This window comes from Capsicum annuum, chromosome 2, assembly GCF_002878395.1.
Source record: "Capsicum annuum cultivar UCD-10X-F1 chromosome 2, UCD10Xv1.1, whole genome shotgun sequence".
NCBI lineage: Eukaryota > Viridiplantae > Streptophyta > Magnoliopsida > Solanales > Solanaceae > Capsicum > Capsicum annuum.
The window spans coordinates 119126584-119148140 of record NC_061112.1 but is presented as its reverse complement, the minus strand read 5'-3'; the positions used below and the strand labels follow the sequence as shown (position 1 = coordinate 119148140).

The window sequence follows — 21557 nt, the reverse complement described above, 5'->3', positions numbered from 1 at the left end:
TTTTTTCTTGCTCCATTTTTTTTATATATATGCATGAAAAGCTTCCGGTCATTCTATGCCCGATCCCAGGAGACAATTAAAGATAAATTTCTAATCTAATTCCTGCCAAAACTTTGTGGCTCATATATAATGAAATAATAAGTCAGCTCTTCTACTTGAAACATCTCAGTTAATTATTTAATAGTTGCTAGTGTATGGTTACCTCCAATTCTAGAGTTTACAAGTGTATTTTTAAGACGTTATTCTTGTTCTTCTTTTGTATGTTATACTTGAAACATCTCAGTTAATTATTGAGAGTTGATTTGCAAGATCTTTTTTTTGTTCTGGGAAGAAGAGCGGACCTGATGTAGAGAGAGATCAACCAGATTGGCTATATATTAATCAAGAACATGATTACCCTAAGCCAATTTTCATTCACAGAGAGATTTTCATTCATAAATAAAGAGATTAGTTAGAGATTAATTAAAATAGGCTGTTAGGAATGTTAGTTAGGGACAACTAATTGGTAGTTAGCACAGCAATAAGTAGTTGGACTTCCTTGCATAGTGTGTGTACATTTTTCATTCATTCGATACATAGAATATATTCACATTCTTCTCTAGAATATATTCACATTCTTCTCTACTCTGTCGACAAATGTAAGCTGCATTTGCACATATCCCCTTCAAATTCATAATGTAAAAGCTATCTGCTTTTGAAGTCTAATTGGTAAAAGCCAATACACATGAAGTCAGACCAGTTCACATAGGCAAATAACTACGAAACAAAAAGAAGTACAGCGCAAACATTGAGTGAAGGAAACATAAAGATAGATGTTACGAAGCAGAAAAAAAACTCAAAAAAGGATTTTACCACAAACATGAATTCACCAAAAAACGACATACATGCTATCTTCCAACTAAAAAGACATCAAAAAGTTTTTCATGCCATCCCTGAGGTCAACCAAAAAGGGGCAATCACGGTAGGACGATTTCTGAGGGTTGTCCCGTCAAGAACTTTAAGCAAGCCCTGCATCATCCAAAAAAAAAAAAGTGTTTGTAAGTTGCTCAAAATATCTTTTTCGAGTTAAAAATATATTGATGTAATGGGAAAATTCAACATACAAGATGTATGCAAACGGTAGAAATCCTATAAGAAAGCATGTTTCTTTACTATTAGCATCTACCCTAACTGCTATATTAGATGTACTCTGACAATATCCGAAGAACAAAAAGGTACACCAAAAGTCTTACGCGAAACCATGTCTGGTTACGAATAGCATCCAGTCATCAACACTAACTGAAATATTAGAAATACTCAAAGATATCCAACGAACAAAAATGTTCCACTAAGCTGTAAAAGGAAGTTCCACTCCATCAAACACTCTCTTTTCATATTATCTTCAAGTACTAAAAGAGCTACTTCCATGCTCTCTTCCTTGTGAATTTTCATACTAAAAGCACCGTTGTTACCGTCCCTGACATCACTTATTCACTTCAGACTCGATCTCCACACTACAGAGTATATAATAATTGTCTATAGATGCCAAAATTATGACCACTCAATTCGTTGTCCAAAGATTGATAGACATATTATCAAAGGAGGAAATTACCGAATGCATAAAGGCGACAAATATTCTACTACTTTCATCAGTCAAGAGGGAGAACAAATGATTTTGGGGGTTGGGGGGGAGCAATCAAGAAGAATAGCTCTACCATTCTTGAGGTCTTCAAATGAAGTGCAAATATCTTGCTATTAAATGAATGGAAAAGCAATTGCATCATAGAAGACAAGTAAACACAGTGCAGGAATCAAGGTTTACATATTTTCTAAGTTTTCCTCGTGAAAAATTATCATAGCTCTACAGTTGCTGGATCAATGTCTTATTACTACTTTTCTGTGACAAAATGACTTACTGTTGACTTCCAAGTTCCGTATATTCTGCTGTTTGTGAGAGTGATTCCAAGTTCCATATATTTTTCTGTTAGTATTTCACATTTATCATTCTTGACACAAAGTCCAGCTGAAAAGCTAAAAAACGCCAAGACCAGGGAATACAGTTCTCTGTATGTGTTTATCCTTTATTAGGTATCAAAGATTCTGCCGCAAGATCTCAAACTCTATTTTTTATAAGGAAAGATCAATAGAACTGGACCAACTTTTTCTTAATCAGTGTGTGTCACAAATAGTTCATAGAGCAGTTTGTTACAACCACAAGTACATTTGCTGGGACCTTTGGACCAATGCTATAGACGTATTACAGTCAGAATGAATACCTTGCATACATGTAAACTTCTCAACGGATTCTCGATCATCTCTCTTTTTTCTTTTCATTTAATTGGTATATGTTATGGTTATAAGCAAAAAACAGCACCATAACACAAACATCTCAACCAATGGCACAAAATTAACTAAAGTAATCAATAGAATTAGTTCACACAATAATTAACACGCCAGAGTTAATGTGCTAAGTTCCCCGAGTGCATGAACACATACACATTCACATAAGATATTTAACTTCTGAAGCAATGACAACATCTAAACGTGGGAGCTAACAATCTACACATAACAAGAATATAGTAACATAAACTAGAGTATAAAGGTAGTTTGATTACAAAAACCTCGTGAGTTTTTTGCGTGCCACTTTATCTTGAACATCTTGCTTCTTAACTGGTAGCATCCCTCCGAACAGAAATAGGCTCTCTGAATAGTCAACAACCACACATGATCCCTCCTTACTATCAAGGCTGAATTTCTCCTTGACTGACATAGTTATGGGATCACACAAGAATACCACTCCTTTATCATTCTTAGCTATAATGTCACCATTCCTCAAACAACCCAAGATTTGGTCAAACCTGAATGACGTTCCAACACTGTATTTCATACTCCAACCATCCACATCATCTAGTACCCAAACATCTATACGGCAATCGTCTTTGTGATCCCAATCTAACATACAAAGAGAATCCTCCAAGTCCACAAGAAATTGATGCTGCCTACGCCTTCCTATCGATGGTAACTTCTCAAATTCTGTTTTGCCCACATCAAAGCGCATTAACACAGCTCGCACCCCAAATTTATCAGGCATACAAACCAACCAATAAGGCACCCCTTTAACAATCGCATTGCAAATAAACTCAAGAATATAAAAAACCATCTCATTTTTCAGCTTCTTCCATCTGCCACTCTTGGCAGAATACATTTCAATGTGGTTCGGGACTGGAGACAGTAGCTCGACACAAAAGATTCTCAAGACCAACAAATCATTTTGTTGGTAATTAAAAGCCACTCCAACCGACGCCAAAGAGTGCAGTCCCTGAATGGGTAAACTTTCAGAGAGCTGCACCATTTTATACTGCTTCATTGCCGGGTTCCAAAGGGTAATCAATTCACCCCAAGGTGGATTAAAGAGACACACAATGCCATTGGTAGGACCCACAATGTACATATTGGGAAAGAAGCAAGGAAAGGGGCTGTCCAGCTCGACAAGTGAATCAGGCGGGTTGTATAGTGAGAGTACATGATTATTGGACTCTTGATGGCGGCTGCCTATAATAAGGGACGAACCGGAACGCTGCAAAGAAGAAGAGCGGCGGAAATGAGCAGCTATGAAGTCGGGCTTGTAAATGAGTTTGTTCCATTGCTTGCAAACACACCTGAATTGTAAAAGGGTCTTCACAGGGAGACGAGAAAGGATATTAAAGACGACTTCTTTTGGGAAATACAAGTCGGAATTTGCTTTGCATTTTGTTTCTTTCGAATTCCCTTTACCTTTCCCTTTCTTCTTCCCATTTCCTTTGCCTTTAGGAGCCATCTCCCTTTGGGCAATCACAGCAATAGTGTTGGCAAAGCAGAATGGGATTTTAGGGTTTTGAAGGTTTTAAGGAAGTTCAAAAAGAAGCATTTTTGTCTTTTGTGCCAGAAATGGGGACCCAACAGAGACATGCCCGTTTTAAAACCAAAATTTCGACTTTCTTTATTTGTTTGCATATGAAGGGGAAAGGATCAAAAATATCATCCTACTTTGATTAATTAATCATGTTTGTTCCTAATTAAATAATTGGATCAAATATATTTTTATCATTAGTAAAGTTATTAGATATATTTTTTATTTTAATATTTTTTTCATCATAGCAAATTAAAAGTCATATGGCGTGACATTTGAATGAGGTGGCACGCATCCAATTTTTCTTCTCTTTTTTATTTTAACTTTTATTTCCATCAAACTTTTATTAATATATTTAATATTATTAATTTCAAAAAGAAAATTAAAAAAAAAAAATCAACAACAGCCCCTCTCCCTTTGCCGGTGAACTTCCACCACTTCACTGCACCACCACTTACCATCCCTCACTTTCGTCGTTTTGTCGAACCTCATCGGAGAAGTCATCTGCGGTAAACGAAACAAAAAAATAACAACAAATAAAACTCCCCAGTTGCTATTTTCTTTTCCATTTCACCATCTTCCCCATTTTCAAAATCAACCCATTTCTAAAAATGTGTGAGCTAGCTTCTTCTTCTGAATTTTTTTTGATCTGAACATTTAAATTTATTGATCTTGTTATAGTTTCTAAATTTTCCAGTTAAAACAATTGAGTTCAGGGTGTCAAAGATTTAATTTTGATAAGGTTGTCTCAATTTTCTTGAAAATCTCAAATATAAAGTTGTTTGTTTTTCTTCATTTTATGTATTTTGATACCAAAATTGAGTATTTTAATTTTGATAAGGGTTGATTCAGACCTGGGCTGCATGCCAATAATTTTTTTTTTTTGAATATTTTAATTTTCTTTTTAAAATTAATAATACTAAATACACTAATAAAAATTTGATGAAAATAAAAGTTAAAATGAAAAAGGGAAGAAAAATTGAATGTTGAGGTGACACGCCGCATGACAGCCACCTCACTCAAAATGTCATGCCGCATGACTCTTAACTTGTCATGATAGAAAAATGTTAAAATAAAGAATATATTTGATAACTTTACTAATAGTAGGGGTATATTTGATCCTATAATTTGACTAAGGATAACCATGACCAATTAATCAAAGTATAGGGGTATTTTTGATCCTTTTCCCACATATGAAACCTTAGTTTTATCAAGATCAAATTTAATTTATCTATTTGGGTAGAGTGTTGGGATATTGATTACGTTAATGAGATGGGCAGTCTTTTTAGTAGGTTTGGGCTGTCCTTCTCACTTTGAGCTAACTTTTGGGGGTGTCAGTTAAGCCAAAAACCTAATTTTACACACTTACAAGATATAGTGCATTTTGATTTTTTAACTTGTAATCTTGCAAATAGTAAAAATGTATGTATGATTTATCCTCAATTTTTGTTTTTCAGCTAGTGGTCCGATCCTTTCCTAGACTCCATGCACAACAAGAAATTTAGTGTGTCAGACTATTTTTTTCTCAGCTTATTTTGAAAGCCAAACAGATTGCTGGACCAGGTTCTTTTTATGCTTGTTTTTATCAGCATTTGACTTGATATGACATTTCTCTGGGATTTTTTTTTTCACAAAACATGCTTAGTAGTATTATAATAGCGGTAATGGGTGACGATGAAATCGAACTTAGAAATGAGCTTCTTCCAATGCTTGCAAACAGACCTGAATTGTAAAAGGATCTTTAGAGGAAGTCGAGAGAGGATGTTAGAGATGATTTCTGGTTTAAAAATACAGTTGGATGATGGTTCTTGAGCTCTGTTTTCCGTTTTTGTGGAACTTCCTTTCCCTTTCTTCTTTCTTTTTTCTTTCGGCGCTATTTTTTCTCAGTTCAAGAATTGGCCAGAGGTTGAAGAAGACAATCAACTGTTATTTGAATTGTAAAAGAAGAAAGTGTGGAAAAAGAGTCTTTCAGGTTTAACGTTTTCATAAAAACAGTTACTACTTAAATTGTGACGGCTACATCATTATTCCCTCAATATTCTAGTTAGTTAAATGATTTGTTGCTTTTTATTTGTTGACGGTTAATTTATTGTAGATTAACAATCAAATTAGATAGATAACAATTTTTTGTGAAAAATAATCTGATACTTAGAAGGAAAAAAAAATTAAGTATAGATTGGTTCTAGTAATATGTAAGATTGTCTTCCAATCAACAAAATGAGAAACGAGGATAAATAAAAAAAAATGAGGTCTTTATTTAAGAGACCTGCACTTGAAATAGGACTAATGCAAATCCGAAGTAATGATCTGAATTTTCGAAAAGATAGAATAAAATATAGTCTTCCTTATACTAAATAATGAGGAGCCTAGAGTTGTTTATTGGAAAAATTGAATTGTGGTGACAATTTTATCATAAAAAATTTTCTATTACGAGACTGATCGGATCTAGTGTAGATACTCAAGAATTCTTCGACTTATCTATACGTCTTTCTAGCGTACGCGTGCGCGCCTTTCGATTGGAACCTATCGTTACCTTAATCAGTCAGCGTATTCTAGTTCGCCTTGTCATATGATCATTGCATCGTGAAGTTGTTGCTTCGTATCTGATCATATCGACGATCACCCATTAGTTAGCACAACTATTTAAGAGAATAGGTCTCGAAAAATGGTCTGTCTTTCATCATCCATACTAGACCTGTCAAAATAGGTTTCGCCCATGAGGCCGGCCCAACCTAACCCTTTAACTAAGTGCGGTTGGGCTAAGTGTTTTCAGCCCATTTAGAAACTAGGCTTATAAGCTCAGCCTCACTTGGCTCGTCGTCCTCTGAGGCTGACCTAAGAGGCCTAACTCGTCAGCCTCAGAGGCTAGCCCATGGGGTGAGACGTTAAAAATAACTATTAAATATTTTTAAGTTGGTCATTTATTTATTAGGAATTAGAATTTTGTCAATCTTTTCTAATTAGCTACTTATTTTTTTATCCATTCTTCGGTTGATACTAATTTTTTGAAAGTTCTTAGTGTGTGTTTGAAATGACCGGTAAGCTGCTTTTAGTTGTGAACTTCAAAAAATTGTTTTTACTCGTGATGGTTTAGTAGTTGTTGCCTTTAATTAATGCAATATTCTGTTCTTTAAATTTAGGCTCTCATTTGTTATAATATTGTTGTTTTTATGTAGATACTTTGTGTATATTTGTATTTATCATCTTAACCATATTAGAACATTTTTATGGAATTTGTAGTTAATCATCATTTCTTTGCTTATTACAGTAAATGTCATGAGCTAATTACAATTAAGGGATAGTTTGGTGTGAGGTATAAGGAATGAATAGTCTAAGATAAATGAAGGATTGTTTTATCCCATGTTTGGTGTGAGCTATTACTTAGTACCGACATTATTTATCGCACCATTTACATCATAGTGATAAGATAAAGTATTTGTATACATGGTGAAATATCTAATTCCAAGATTAATTATCCCGGAATAACTCTTTCCCAACCTGACGACCCTTAAAGGTATTAGTAAGATGCCTATAACATGCTAAAAATTAGTAGGAGACATATTAAAGTGAAGCCATAAAAATTGGTGATAGTCTAGTACTTACAATATTTTTATTTATCATGTTTTGGATTGATTTTATTTTTTTTGAAGGGTCAACCCGTCCCAACCCGCGGCCCGCTTAGGGCTGAGTTGGGCCGCTATTTTAAAGGTTCTTTAGTTAAAAGGGCTAGCCCATCTTAGTCCATTTAATTATCTAACCCGCTAAGATTAGATTGGGCCAGTCCATTCTTACAGCTCTAATCCATACTAGTTGAAAGTCTACAACACAAAAATCAATAAAACGATTTCGATGTTCCTCTCCTTAAAGTCAAGTAGCTTTTAACCATAGGCCTACTTGTCTAGAATAAGGGCTTAGAGGATTGGGTGAACTTAAATCAAAATAACAAAAAAGAATTTGATAATTTTTGGATGCCCTTAACAGAGACTGAGTTAATTTATTTAGAAAATATGCATTTGAACCATAATAAAACATAAAGATAGATGTTACGAAGCGGAAAAAAAAAACTCAAAAAGTATTATACCACAAGCATGAATTCACCAAAAAAATTAAAAGACAAAATGACCTTCTGAACTCTTATAATACTATGCTAATTTTGTAAATTGAACACCTCTACTTACATATTTATCATCTGAATCTCTGAATCCACAAAAAAAATAAAAATAATTTAAACACTTTTTTGGTGAGTATAATACACTCTCGCCATGTCATCTTCCACGTCATTTTTATATATAAAAATATTAAATATTAAAATAAATAAACAATAAATAAATAAATAAAAACAATCCCCCACCCCCACCTTCTCCCTCTCTTCTCTCCCTTCTCTCTCTTCCTTTTTTTCTTTCTCTTTGTCCGATTCTCCTCCTTCTCTCTCTTCTTCTGTTTCTACTCTCTTTCTCTTCTCTTCTTTTTTCTTCTCTTGTGTTTCTCTTCTTTTCTTTATTCTACTTCTAATAAATCAAAAAATGCAATTAAAATTGTTAAATTTTATATATATAAAAAAAATCATATGAATTCAAGATCCATAATACCCAGTTTATATATTGAATATTTTAGTTATTTGGTGTGAAATTTTAGATTTTTTTTTGTTAGCAGATAATTTCATGGTAAAGTAATAAACATCTTTGACTGTATTCTTTTCTTGAATTTGTTTGATCAGTTAAATTAAGAGTAACTTATGTCTTTGAGATTTTGTTAGTAGATTATGATTCCATGATAAAATTGAAATGAAATTGAAATTTGAGTTTTTTTTTTTTTTGAATTGATTCCATGGTGTTTGGTTTGAATTGATTCCATGATTTTTGTGATGCTGCAGTGGGGTGGGGGAAGAACGCTAGTGTGGTGGTGGTTGTGTTGCTTGGGGATGGTGGAAGACGGGGTGGGGGGTGGGGGATGAGGAAAGGGTAAAGGACGGGGGAACGGGGTGGGGTACGGGGAGGGTGCTGGATGGGGTGGGGAATAGTGGTGGACTGGTGGATGGGGTGGGGGGCGATGGTGGACTGGACTGGTGGATGGGGTGGGGGGATGATGGGCGAGGGGGTGGGGTGTTGGACGAGGCTAGGGGAGGGGAGGGTTTTTTTATTTTATTTTTTAAAAAATTTTTAAAAATATTTTTAAAATTTAAAAGCTGAAAAAATGTTAAATTTTTTAAAAATATATTTTTTTTAATTTTTAAAATTATTTTTAAATTTAAAAAGCTGAAAAAATGTGTCTCACTCTCTCATACGCGCGTGACTACATGCGTTTTAGCCTAGTCAGCATTTTTAATGCCACATAGATTAAGTCAACGGTCAAAGGGTTTAAAATGTTGAATTTTATTGAGCTGAAGAGTTAAGATGACAACCATATAAATAGAAGTATTCAACTTACAAAACCGACATAGTACAGGAGTTCAGAAGTTAATTTTGCCAAACTAAAATGACACCAAAAAGTTTTTCATGCCATCTCTGAGGTTAGCCAAAAAGGGGCAATCAGGGTATGACGATTTATGAGGGTTGTCCCATCAAGAACTTTAAGCAAGCCCTGCATCATCCAAAACATAAAAAATGTTTGTAAGCTTCCCAAAATATCTTTTTTAAGTGTAAAGGATATTTGATGTAATGGGAAAGTAAAATTCAACATACAAGATGTATGCAAAAGGTAGAAATCCTATACGAAAGAATGTTTCTTTCCTATTAGCATCTATACTAACTGCAATATTAGAAGTACTCCAACAATATCTGAAGAACAAAACCAACCAATAAGGCAACCCTTTTAACAATGGCATTGCAAGTAAACTCAACAATCTCATTTTCAGCTTCTTCCATCTGCCACTCTTTGTAGAGTAGAATACATTTCAATGTGGTTCGGGACTGTAGTCATTAGCCCGACACAAAATTATTCAGGCGGGTCGTATTGTGAGAGTACATGATCATTGGACTTGTGATGACGGCTGTATATAATAAGGGATGAACTGGAAAGCTGCAAAGAAGAAGAGTAGTATAATGTATAATGCTTTTGACTTGCCACTGCCATTTCTCCCTTTGCCAGTTCTTACAAATACATGCTCAGTAGTATAATGCACAGCACATCTATTTGGTGAATCATGGCAAACAACGCGCACATGTTATCTTTTGGATGATGATATTGTAGCACCCCGAATTACTGAACAACGATCCAAATCATTCTTCAAATGCAATACCTTTTGAATTTCACTCTTTCCTGAACTGGAATTTGATAGACAGCTTCAAACTGGAATTATGTGTGTGCAAAAATAGAAATCACGGAAGTTTTCATAGCTCTTGTTATGTGTCATTGATCTTGAGGTTCTTGCGAAAACTGGAATTCCAAAGACTTCTCCATGCTTGTATGTGATCTCCAGATATATATGAAAAGTTTCCGGTCATTCTATGCCAGATCCCAAGAGACAATTAAATATAAATTTTTAATCTAATACCTGCTAAAACTTTGTGGCTAATGAAATAATAAGTCAGTCAGCTCTTTTACTTGAAACATTGCAATCAATTATATAAGAGTTGCTAGTGTGCAGCTAGAGTGTTAGTTAGGGATAACTAATTGGTAGTTAGCACAAGTAGTAGTACTTCCTCGCATAGTGTGTGTACATTTTTCATTCATTCAAAACACAGAATATATTCACATTCTTCTCTACTCTGTCGACAAATGTAAGCTGCATTTGCACATATCTCCTTCAAATTCATAATGTAAAGGCCATCATCTTTTGAAGTCTTTTGGTTTACACATGAAGTCAGACCAGTTCACATAGACAAATAACTACGAAACAAAAAGAAGTACAGGGCAAACATCGAGTGAAGGGAACATAAAGATAGATGTTACGAAGCGGGAAAAAAAACTCAAAAAAGTATTATACCACAAACATGAATTCACCAAAACACTACGTACATGCTATCTTCCAACTAAAAAGACATCAAAAAGTTTTTCATGCCATCCCTGAGGTCAGCCAAAAGGGGCAATCAGGACATGACGATTCCTGAGGGTTGTCCTGTCAAGAACTTTAAGCAAGCCCTGCATCATCCCCAAAACAAAAGTGTAAGTGGCTCAAAATATCCTTTTTAGAGTTAAAAGTATATTGATGTAATGGGAAAATTCAACATACAAGATGTGTGCAAAAGGTAGAAATCCTATAAGAAAACATGTTTCTTTACTATTAGCATCTACACTAACTGCTATATTAGATGTAATCCGACAATATCCGAAGAACAAAAAAGTACACAAAAAGTCTTATATGAAAGCATGTCTGGTTACAAATAGCATCCAAAGAACAAAAATGTTCCACTAAGCTGTAAAAAGAAGTTCCACTCCATCAAACACTCTCTTTTCATATTATCTTCAAGTACTAAAAGAGCTTCTTCCATGCTCTCCTTCACTTCCTTGTGAATTTTCATACTAGAAGTGTCACGACCCGACCGGGGCCCTGGACGAGACGGGCATCCCGAACCACGAAGGCCCGAGAGACTCCGGGAGTAAAGCTTTATTACTTATATACCCAGCATCCCTCCTGTGTTTTACCGATGTGGGACTCCTTCCTAAGTTGGGGTGTTACATGCACCCCTTTATGGACTCAGCGTTCCCTCCTGTGTTTTGCCGATGTGGGACTCTTTCCTAAGTTGGGATGTGGGACTCTTTCCTAAGTTGGGATGTTACATACACCCCCCTAATGGACTCAGCGACTCAGCGAGACTCTTTCCTAAGTTGGGATGTTACATACACCCCCCTAATGGACTCAGCGACTCAGCGTCCTCGCTGAGGTTTGCCCCATCGAATGGGATTCGCCTACACTCAGGACTGAGGTTTGCCCTGCCTTACCGAGATTCGCCTACACTCAGTTTGAACTCTGACCCACATCAACAGGGCTGACAAAGGAGACGGGGCCCTGGCCGAGACGGACATCCTGAACCACGAAGGCCCGAGAGACCCTGTAACTCCCAACCCACTAGTGATATTGTCCGCTCTAGGCCCAGGCCCACACGGCTTTAAAACACGTCACTAGGGAGTGAGACTTTCTTACTTATATACCCAGCATCCCTCTTGTGTTTTGCCGATGTGGGACTCCTTCCTAAGTCGGGGTGTTACAAGAAGCACCTTTGTTACCGTTCCTGGACCCGACCCGAGGCCCTGGCCGCGACGGGCATCCCGAACCACACAGGCCCAAGATACCCCTGCCACGTCCCAACCCACTAGTGATATTGTCCGCTTTGGGCCTAGGCCCGCACGGCTTTAAAACGCGTCACTAGGGAGTGAGACTTATATACCCAGCAAGTTGGGGTGTTACAAAAAGCACCTTTGTTACCGTTCCTGACATCACTTATTTACTTCAGACTCGCTCTCCACACTACAGATTATATAATAATTGTCTACAGATGCCAAAATTATGACCACTCAATTCTTTGTCCAAAGATTGATAGACAATTATCAAAGGAGGAAATTAGTAATTGTATAAAGGCAACAAATTTTCTTCTACTTTCATCAGTCAAGAGGGAGAACAAGAGATTTTGGGGGTTGGGGGGAGCAATCAAGGGGAATAGCAGTTGTATCATAGAAGTGCAAATATCTTGCTATTATATGAATGGAAAAGCAGTTGTATCATAGAAGACAAGTAAACACAGTGCAGGAATCAAAGTTTATAGATTTTCTAAGTTTCCGTCGCTAAAAATTATCATAGCTCTACAGTTGCTGGATCAATGTCTTATTACTACTTTTCTGTGACAAAATGACTTATTGTTGACTTCCAAGTTCCGTCTATTCTTCTGTTTTTAAGAATGATTCCAAGTACCATATATTTTTCTGATAGTACTTCACATTTATCATTATTGATACAAAGTCCAGCTGAAAAGCTAAAAGCGGCCAAGACCAGGGAATACAGTTCTCCGTATGTGTTTATCCTTTTATTAGGTATCAAAGATTCTTCAGCAAGATCAATCAAACACTATTTTTCATAAGGAAAGATCAACAGAACTGGACCAATTTTTCTTAATTGGTGGTGTTCGGCTAAGCTAGTGCGTGTCACGAATAGTTCACAGAGCAGTTTGTTACAACTACAAGTACATTTGCTGAGACCTTTGGACCAATGCTATAGACATATTATAGTAAGAATACATACCTTGCATAAATGTAAACTTCTCAACAGATTCTCCATCATCTCTCTTTTTTCTTTTCATTTAATTGGTATATGTTATGGTGTTATAAGCAAAACACATCACTTAAACACAAACATCTCAAACCAATGGCACAGAATTAACTAAAGTAATCAATAGAAGTAGTTCACACAATAATTAACACGCCAGAGTTAATGTGCTAAGTTCCCAGAGTACATGTAGAACACGTACATGTTCACATAAGATATTTAACTTCTGAAGCAATGACAACATCTAAACGTGGGAGCTACAATCTACACATAACAAGAATATAGTAACATAAACTAGAGTATAAAGGTAGTTTGATTACAAAAACCTCGTGAGTTTTTTGCGTGCCACTTTATCTTGAACATCTTGCTTCTTAACTGGTAGCATCCCTCCGAACAGAAATAGGCTCTCTGAATAGTCAACAACCACATATGATCCCTCCTTAGTATCAAGGCTGAATTTCTCCTTGACTGAACTAGTTATGGAATCACACAAGAATACCACTCCTTTATCATTCTCAGCTATAACGTCACCATTCCTCAAACAACCCAAGATTTGGTCAAACCTGAATGGCGTTCCAACACTGTATTGCATACTCCAACCATCTACATCATCTAGTACCCAAACATCTATATGGCAATTGTCTTTGTGATCCCAATCTAACATACATAGAGAATCCTCCAAGTCCACAAGAAATTGATGCTGCCTACGCCTTCCTATTGATGGTAACTTCTCAAATACTTCTTTGCGCACATCAAAGCGCATAAACACAGCTCGCACTCCAAATTTGTCAGGCATACAAACCAACCAATAAGGCACCCCTTTAACAATCGCATTGCAAATAAACTCACCAATATAAAAAATCATCTCATTTTTCAGCTTCTTCCATCTGCCACTCTTGGTAGAATACATTTCAATGTGGTTCGGGACTGGAGACAATAGCCTGACACAAAAGATTCTCAAGACCAACAAATCATTTTGTTGGTAATCAAAAGCCATTCCAACCGACGCCAAAGAGTGCAGTCCCTGAATGGGTAAACTTTCAGAGAGCTGGACCATTTTATACTGTTTCATTGCCGGGTTCCACAGGGTAATCAATTCACCCCAAGGTGGACTAAAGAGACACACAATGCCATTGCAAGGACCCAAATGTACATATTAGGAAAGAAGCAAGGAAAAGGATTGTCCAGCTCGACAAGTGAATCAGGCGGGTTGTATAGTGAGAGTACATGATTATTGGACTCTTGATGGAGGCTGCCTATAATAAGGGACGAACCGGAACGCTGCAAAGAGGAAGAGCAGCGGAAATGGGCAGCTATGAAGTTTGGCTTAGAAATGAGCTTCCGCCACTGCTTGCAAACACACCTGAATCGTAAAAGGGTCTTCACAGGGAGACGAGAGAGGATATCAAAGATGATTTCTTTTGGGAAATACAAGTCGGAAGTTGCTTTGAATTTTGTTTCTTTGGAATTCCCGTTACTTTTCCCTTTCTTCTTCCCATTTCCTTTGCCTTTAGGAGCCATCTCTCTTTGCGAAATCACAGCAGTAGTGTTGGCAAAGCAGAATGGGGTTTTAGTGTTTTGAAGGATTTAAGGAAGTTCCGAAAAAGCATTTTTGTCTTTTGTGCCACAATTGGGGACCCGACAGAGACATGTCAGTTTTAAAACAAAAAAATATGGACTTCCTATTTTGATTTCCTTTTGCAAATGAAACCTTAGTTTTATCAAAATCAAATTTAATTTATCTAATTGGGCAGAGCGTTGGCATATTGAGTACTTATGTAGATAGGTTCTAAAGAATGAGAAAAAGTCTCATGAATCGGTGGTCAATGAAATGCATGATTTTTTTATAAGATTTGAACAATCTTTCTCCTTTAAGCTAATTTTTGGGGTGTAACTTAGGCTTAAAATCTAACTTTACACGCTTTTAGAGGCCAAATATGCTTGGCCCTATCATGTATTTATCCAAAAAAAGACACATGTTGTCTCTTGGGTGATGATTAACAATAAGAAATTGCTATGCTGTTCAATTCTGAATTTTGGAACACAAGGTAGGGAATTCTTAGTTGTTGGAAGAGAATAATCAACAATTACTTTGTCCAAAAGAAAAAAGTAGTTGTAGGTGCAGTAAGCAAGGGTAAATCAATGAAAGATTGTGTTGGATTTATGTCAAAATCTTGACAATATATCTTGTGTTGGATTAACCAAATCTGCTGTGTAGAAATGCAAACAGAACCTTCTGCACAAATAGGCAGGTCATGTATGCCTTATTAGTTCTAATTCGTTCCATCTTTCGCCAAATCCTTATGCAAGATGGCAAATGTGGTTTTAACAAGTGAAATGTTTATATATAGGAGGTTAATCAATTCATTCATAAGTCAAATGCAGAATCTCAAGCCTTTAACAATCTTTTGTTTTGAAATTTCAATCTTTACCAGCCCAAATTAAAGTACATATGCCAGTATCACTTGAACTTAAAGGAAGAAATGCATAATTGTTTTATATCCACTTTAATTTGAAGGATAAAAGTGCCAAATGGCAGAGATTTTCTTTTAAAGACTATAGCCTTGAGTTTGTTTTGGAACTTGAATGATGTACAAGGAATTGAGCTGCCTACTTATCAGCATGCTGTTATTGAGAGCCATTTGGAGCTCCAAGTCATCAGACCACCATTGTTTCAGCCTATGTGCCTCAAGAAACCTCTGCTTTCCTTTTGACACCACAAAAAGTTTTACCCCGCTTAGCCCATTTCCACCAGGTTTTGCTTCTCTCTCCTTAATACCACTGTTTTGTACTCCATCTGGGTAATTATAGTAGCAACAGATGTAGTCACTTGTGTTAACATACAAATGAGCCATAGGCAGCATTTGCTTGAGCTCTGAAGTGATTCTTGATTCTGTAGCTTCAGCTGCACCCTCAGCGACGCTCCTGCTTTGATACTCTGAGTTAGAAGGGAGCATCGATTTGAACCTTTTCCACACAAATCCAGCTTTTCCGCTCAAGATCCTCAAACTCATGGCCAATGAAACAGATGGTGGATTGAAAAGATGTGCTTCTACATAAGTTCCTTCGGCGGCTAACGCCTTGTATACCTCCAGAGCAAAACCAGCTCCTAATGAGTGTCCTGTGATGGACACATTTTTGCTCCCTTGCAGGTTGAAGAAGATTGATTTTAGAGCCGATAAGATCCTGTCAAATCTGAAGGACCCTTTGAGACTTTCCCACGCCAAGTAACGTAGATCATCCTCGATATCCCTCCTTATTGTGGGGTTCTTCAAGAGTGTTCCTCTGATGGCTAATACCACTTTTGGTGCACCAATTGGCCTTATGGGTATAAAATCAGCCAGGGCTGCTGTTTGATCCCACTCCAAAACTGCAGCAAATATCGAACCATCTCTTTCATCTACAAGGGCTTCAACCAGTTTGTACTTAAAGGGTGTCCACCACTGTGGTGCAAGGGCAGCTTCTGTGCCGTTTCTATTTTCTTGTCTGTCAAGTTCAAGCAAGTAAACTGCTTGTACAAAGCAGGCCATCACCACTCTTTGGTAGCTTTCGTCCTTCCTGCACACTCCAATCAGGTTACAGATCACTATACATCATGATAAGTAGTACAAGGAATAGAAATCTGAACAAAGACATTAAAGGATAAACGGAACTAACCAACTGGAGCTGATGAGTTCTCTCCATCCGGGAGAAGAAATGTGTCGAGGACCGAATACATGGAAGGCCTTGGGATGGTGTTGGAAAGAATGGTTTCTCTCCCTGGAATTCTTTCCGAAGGACCAATATGTTCTCATGATTTAGGCACTTCTTTTTCTTAATTAGGCAACAGTACTTGAGAAACCAGCCTTCATATAATTTGTGTATGGCATCGGATACCAGTGAATATGGATTCTTCCACCATATCTTATATACATATTATAACAACAGAAAGAATAGCACATACTATTGCACATATTGTATTTTAACAAGTGAAAGGTTCAAAGTTCTATTGTGAAGGAATGTGAGGATAAGCCTAACAAATTTTTAGTTGTGCCGAAAGAGGCAAAGTGTTTATCTTGTGCTTGGTAAAGTAGAGTCACCCTTGCTAAATTAGTCTTGAAATTAGGACATGCATGTGCATTAATAAAGAATAGACATGCTTAGATCTTACTCTATTATTCCTATGGATCAGCTTACCACAGAATCTGATTCTGTTTTGCTGCGAATGGCCTAAAAGAAAACGAGCATAATGCTCTAGGAATACATCTCTCTCTCTATATATATCAATCGTTTCATCCTAATTTTTAGCAGGCACTTTGTGTTTTCAACATAATTTGATTCATGGAAAATAAATTTCAACCACAAATAAAAATACAAAGAAATAATAATTTTATTCTCCCTTAATTCTTCTCTCTTGATTTTCTCCTTAATTCGAGGGCCGTTAGTGACGTATTTCTTGAACATAAGAACATTTGAATTTCTCCATAATTCGAGGGTCGTTAGTGGCGTATTTCTCGAACATTGGAATATTTGAATTTGATCTCCATGAAAAGAGGATTTGTCGATCTTCTTGATTTATTTGATTAATCAAGAAGAGGGGGTTTTGATCCCTTTGACCTTTGAGATATTCGAGATTTATGAATATCTCATGAATTTGTGTCTGATTCGCCTTTTCAAATATAATTTCAAGGACTTAAAGCTTGATCTTGAATTTGAATTTGATTTGTTGATTTGAGGAATTTGATCTTGACTTGTGCTTGAATTCAAGGGCTTTTGAGCTTGATCTTGAATATTGCGGTCTTGATCTTGAATCTTGATGAACTTGATTTGAATGCTTGAGCTTTTTAGATAAATTGCGGTGTTTGATCCACGAGCTTTCTCTTGCTACTTGTTCGAGATCTGGGGGTGGTTATGTAGGGTCTCACCAAGCAGAAGATCGTTATTTGTGAATGTGATTTTTGTATCACACACATGTGCCTCTTCGCCAAGAGTTTGAGCAAGCTTTTCGGAAGGTGAAGGAACCTCCATGGATAGATTCTCACCCTTTGCCCCCCTCTTTGGCGGTATTAAAACAAGATGCCTCAAGGTTGACTTGGGCAGTCTTTACACGAAACCAACTCGGTAAGAATTCCTCTAAAGTCACCAGACGCCGAGGTTTCTGATGGTGAAGCTCTGTTACCCTTGTCTTCTTTGGAAGTTCAACCAACTTCTGTTTCCTTAGTTTCTTCACCATTCTTTTTTCGGTTGGCTGCTCGTATGTCTTCTTTCTCAGGCTCATCTTCTTGCATCTGCGTCTGGTCACCAGAGTCCAACCTCTATCATCGTCTTCAGACCTGTCGGGCTCTAATATCTTCTCATTATGCTTTTTGACACAAATCTGAACCGGGTCGAGCGAGCCAAAAGTGATAGAGATTTGATGAGAACTGACTGTCTCATTGTCGAAGAAGATTTTCTTTTCTTTTGCCAGTTGCATGACTTTATCTTTAAAGACAAAACATTTCTCCAGAGTGTGACTTATGAGCCTATGATATTTGCAATAATTAGGGTCATTGGTCCTTCCAGCTTTATTAGGACGCTTCATCTCTGGGAGTTCGATGAGCTTATGCTGAAGGAGTTCACCAAAAATCTTAGCAACATCAGAATCAAGAAAGGGATATTCCTTTTCTTGCATCTCCTTTAAAGTTTTCTAATTTGGGCATGCTCCAGAAGTAGTCTTCACACGTTGCTTCTTGCTCACCTTTGTGGTGACTTTCACAGGAGACACATCAACATTCATAGATTCCTTGTTATCATTTTTGGGGACAAACTTATCCCATCTTTTGGATTCTTGCTTATCATTTCCCCTTCGAGGGTCATGTATAGGTGCTCCTTCCTTTCCAGCAGAAGACATGCTCAACTCCATGTCATGAGCACGAGTAGCTAACTCTTCAAAGAATTTTGGTTTGATTCCTTGCAAGATGTAGAGAAGCCCCCAATGCATTCCTTGGACGCACATCTCTATTGCAGAAGCTTCACTGAGCCTATCTTTACAGTTTAGGTTCGCATTTCTCCATCGATTGATGAAGTCGATGACTGGCTCGTCCTTTCTTTGCCGAGTATTTGTGAGCTCTACCATGCTTACCGTACGCCTTGTGCTATAGAAACGATTCAGGAAATCATGCTCTAATTGCTCCCAACTATCGATGGAGTTAGGCTCGAGATCCGTATAACAATCAAAGGCATTTCCCTTTAGGGAACGAACAAACTGTTTGACAAGATAGTCACCGTAAGTTCCAGCATTATTACATGTCTCAACAAAGTGTGTGACATACTGTTTTGGGTTCCCTTTCCCCTCAAATTGTTGCAATTTAGGGGGTTGATAGCCGGCGGGCATTTTGAGGCTATCTATCCTCACAGTGTAGGGCTTAGCATACGCAAGGGAAGACTTGGTGACAACATCATACTTATCTTTGAGGGTCCCTTCAATAAAATCCCTCAATTGCTCAATCGGGATCATTCCCTCAGCAGAAACTTGCACCTCTTTAGACGGTGGTGTTTGTTTCATAGGATTTCCTGTTTCATGAACCTCTGGAGATTTTACAGGTGCATGGCTAGACTCTCCGTCTATCAGGACTTCCACCCTATCCACTATCTTATCAATTCGAGCATCTTGGTTCTGAACATTGGGTCAGGCCCTCAATTGCCTTTGCTAGATTCGCAAGCTGCTCCTCCATAAACGAGGCATCAGTCACCATTGCTTGAATAATCACTGGAGATGTTGGAGAGTAGTAAGGATTATTGCGCAAATTAACCTTTGAAGTGCTCAACTTACATTGTGTAGTTGGAGATGATGAGTTGCTTGAACGACCATCGTTCTTTGCGCCAGAGTACTTGGAACCAAAATGCTCAAGTAGAGCAAGAGTCTTCTTAAGCGATTCCACCACACTGCTTCCTCCTTCCGAAGAACTTGCATTTGTCTTCGTTCTTTTCGGGGTTGAAGTTCCAAAAATTGGAGTTAGAGAGGACGACACTGGATGTGTTTGTAGTCCTAGCAAGCCCGCCTTGCTCCTTGTAACTGCTCCTAAGCTTTCAAAAATAACACCAAGGATTCTCTCTACTTGAGCAGAGAACTTTGAATCAGCAACCTTGAGAGCAGTTGATTGAGAGTTGATCTTCTTGGAAGTCATTTCAGTGTTCTTAATCTTCAAAGTCTGAAAAGTTGAGATGAGAGGTAGAGATTGTCCCACTGAGCGTGCCAGAATTTGTTGGACAATAAAATTCTCGAGGCCAAAAATAAATAATTGAGATAAGAAAATATACTGCAACAATCAATTTATTGATTTCAATATGTGAGTGGTACAATCTCTATGAATCCTCTGATTCGCCTTTTCAAATATAAATTCAAGGGCTTCGAGCTTGATCTTGAATTTGAACTTGATTTCTTGATTTGAGGGACTTGATCTTGAATCTTGATGAACTTGCTTTGACTGCTTGAGCTTTTTAGAGAAATTGCGGAGTTTGATCCACGAGCTTTCTCTTGCAACTTGTTAGAGTTCTAGGGCGCCTTTTTCTGAATTATGAGACTCCTATTTATAGTTGTAGAAAAGGAAGAGTCGTGATGAATATGGACTTCCTTTGACCAATAAGATGCAAGTGATGTGGCGCCTTTTTATGGGTTTTTATTTCATGGGACTGCTGCATCATTTTGACATGTGGCACAGTCCTATTGGCTCTTCACTTGACTTGGCATGCCACGTTATTTGACACATGGAGCTTATTTAGTCTTCTAGAATATGACAATATCTTGAGATTAGTAAAGTGGGCTCATCATTTGTAGCCTAAATTAATGGACTAACCCAATAAATATTGGGCCTTATTTAAATCCATACAATGGACTTAAATAATTAATTCAATTATATTAATCCGCAATATTTATTTGGGACTGATATATTTTGAATTTAATAAAATCCGAATTTTGTACGAATTTTAATTTAATAAAATTGCATAGCCCAAAAATGCCCCCTACTTCAAGACTTGCCGAGATATTTTAACCTTTTAAAGGCTAGTCTTGAAGTATGAAAACATTCTAGAAACATCCTGACTTATAGCACGCCATAAAATATTAACATGCTAATAGATGCATTTTTTTGGGGTTGCATTTTACCATTTAATTCCACACATCTCAAATATCATGAAATTAAAACAAAAATACGACAACAACAATTGTTTGAGTGTTGCTTAATATATATATATATATATATTTTTTTTTATTTTTTTTTATTTTTTTTTTTTATTGGACATAAGACATCACAGACACAGGCATATGGTGACTTCAAAATAATTACCTCAATGGTTGGTGGGTCCTAAAGTTGTTCATTATTTTCCATTATTGTAAAAACAATACTTTTGTAGTAATAATGTTCTCATGCTTCTTAAAATTTGTTTCTTTTAAAAGAAACAAAGAGAAACAATTCATTTGCATGACGTGGCCGATCAATGCAAGTTTGCATTAGAATGGGAATCCAGAATTCC

General features: G+C 37.0%; 3 protein-coding genes across 3 annotated transcripts; all 3 read right to left on the bottom strand.

Annotated features, from left to right (window-relative positions):
• Positions 1-719: 719 nt before the first annotated feature.
• On the bottom strand, positions 720-4067 carry LOC107859117 (putative F-box/LRR-repeat/kelch-repeat protein At1g11620). The gene is made up of 2 exons (XM_016704015.2): positions 2601-4067; positions 720-1008 (listed from the first exon to the last, which is right to left on the bottom strand). Exons 1-2 carry the CDS (start codon positions 3794-3796, stop codon positions 957-959), a joined length of 1248 nt encoding a protein of 415 aa, XP_016559501.2. The 5' UTR covers positions 3797-4067; the 3' UTR covers positions 720-956.
• Positions 4068-9745: 5678 nt separating this feature from the next.
• On the bottom strand, positions 9746-14157 carry LOC107861136. The gene is made up of 2 exons (XM_047406716.1): positions 13394-14157; positions 9746-10948 (listed from the first exon to the last, which is right to left on the bottom strand). The coding sequence occupies exons 1-2, from the start codon at positions 14137-14139 to the stop codon at positions 10897-10899; spliced, it is 798 nt and encodes a 265-aa protein (XP_047262672.1). The 5' UTR covers positions 14140-14157; the 3' UTR covers positions 9746-10896.
• Positions 14158-15528: 1371 nt separating this feature from the next.
• LOC107852007 (GDSL esterase/lipase At4g10955-like) lies at positions 15529-17149 on the bottom strand. The gene is made up of 2 exons (XM_047406715.1): positions 16725-17149; positions 15529-16625 (listed from the first exon to the last, which is right to left on the bottom strand). The coding sequence occupies exons 1-2, from the start codon at positions 16859-16861 to the stop codon at positions 15617-15619; spliced, it is 1146 nt and encodes a 381-aa protein (XP_047262671.1). The 5' UTR covers positions 16862-17149; the 3' UTR covers positions 15529-15616.
• Positions 17150-21557: the final 4408 nt, after the last annotated feature.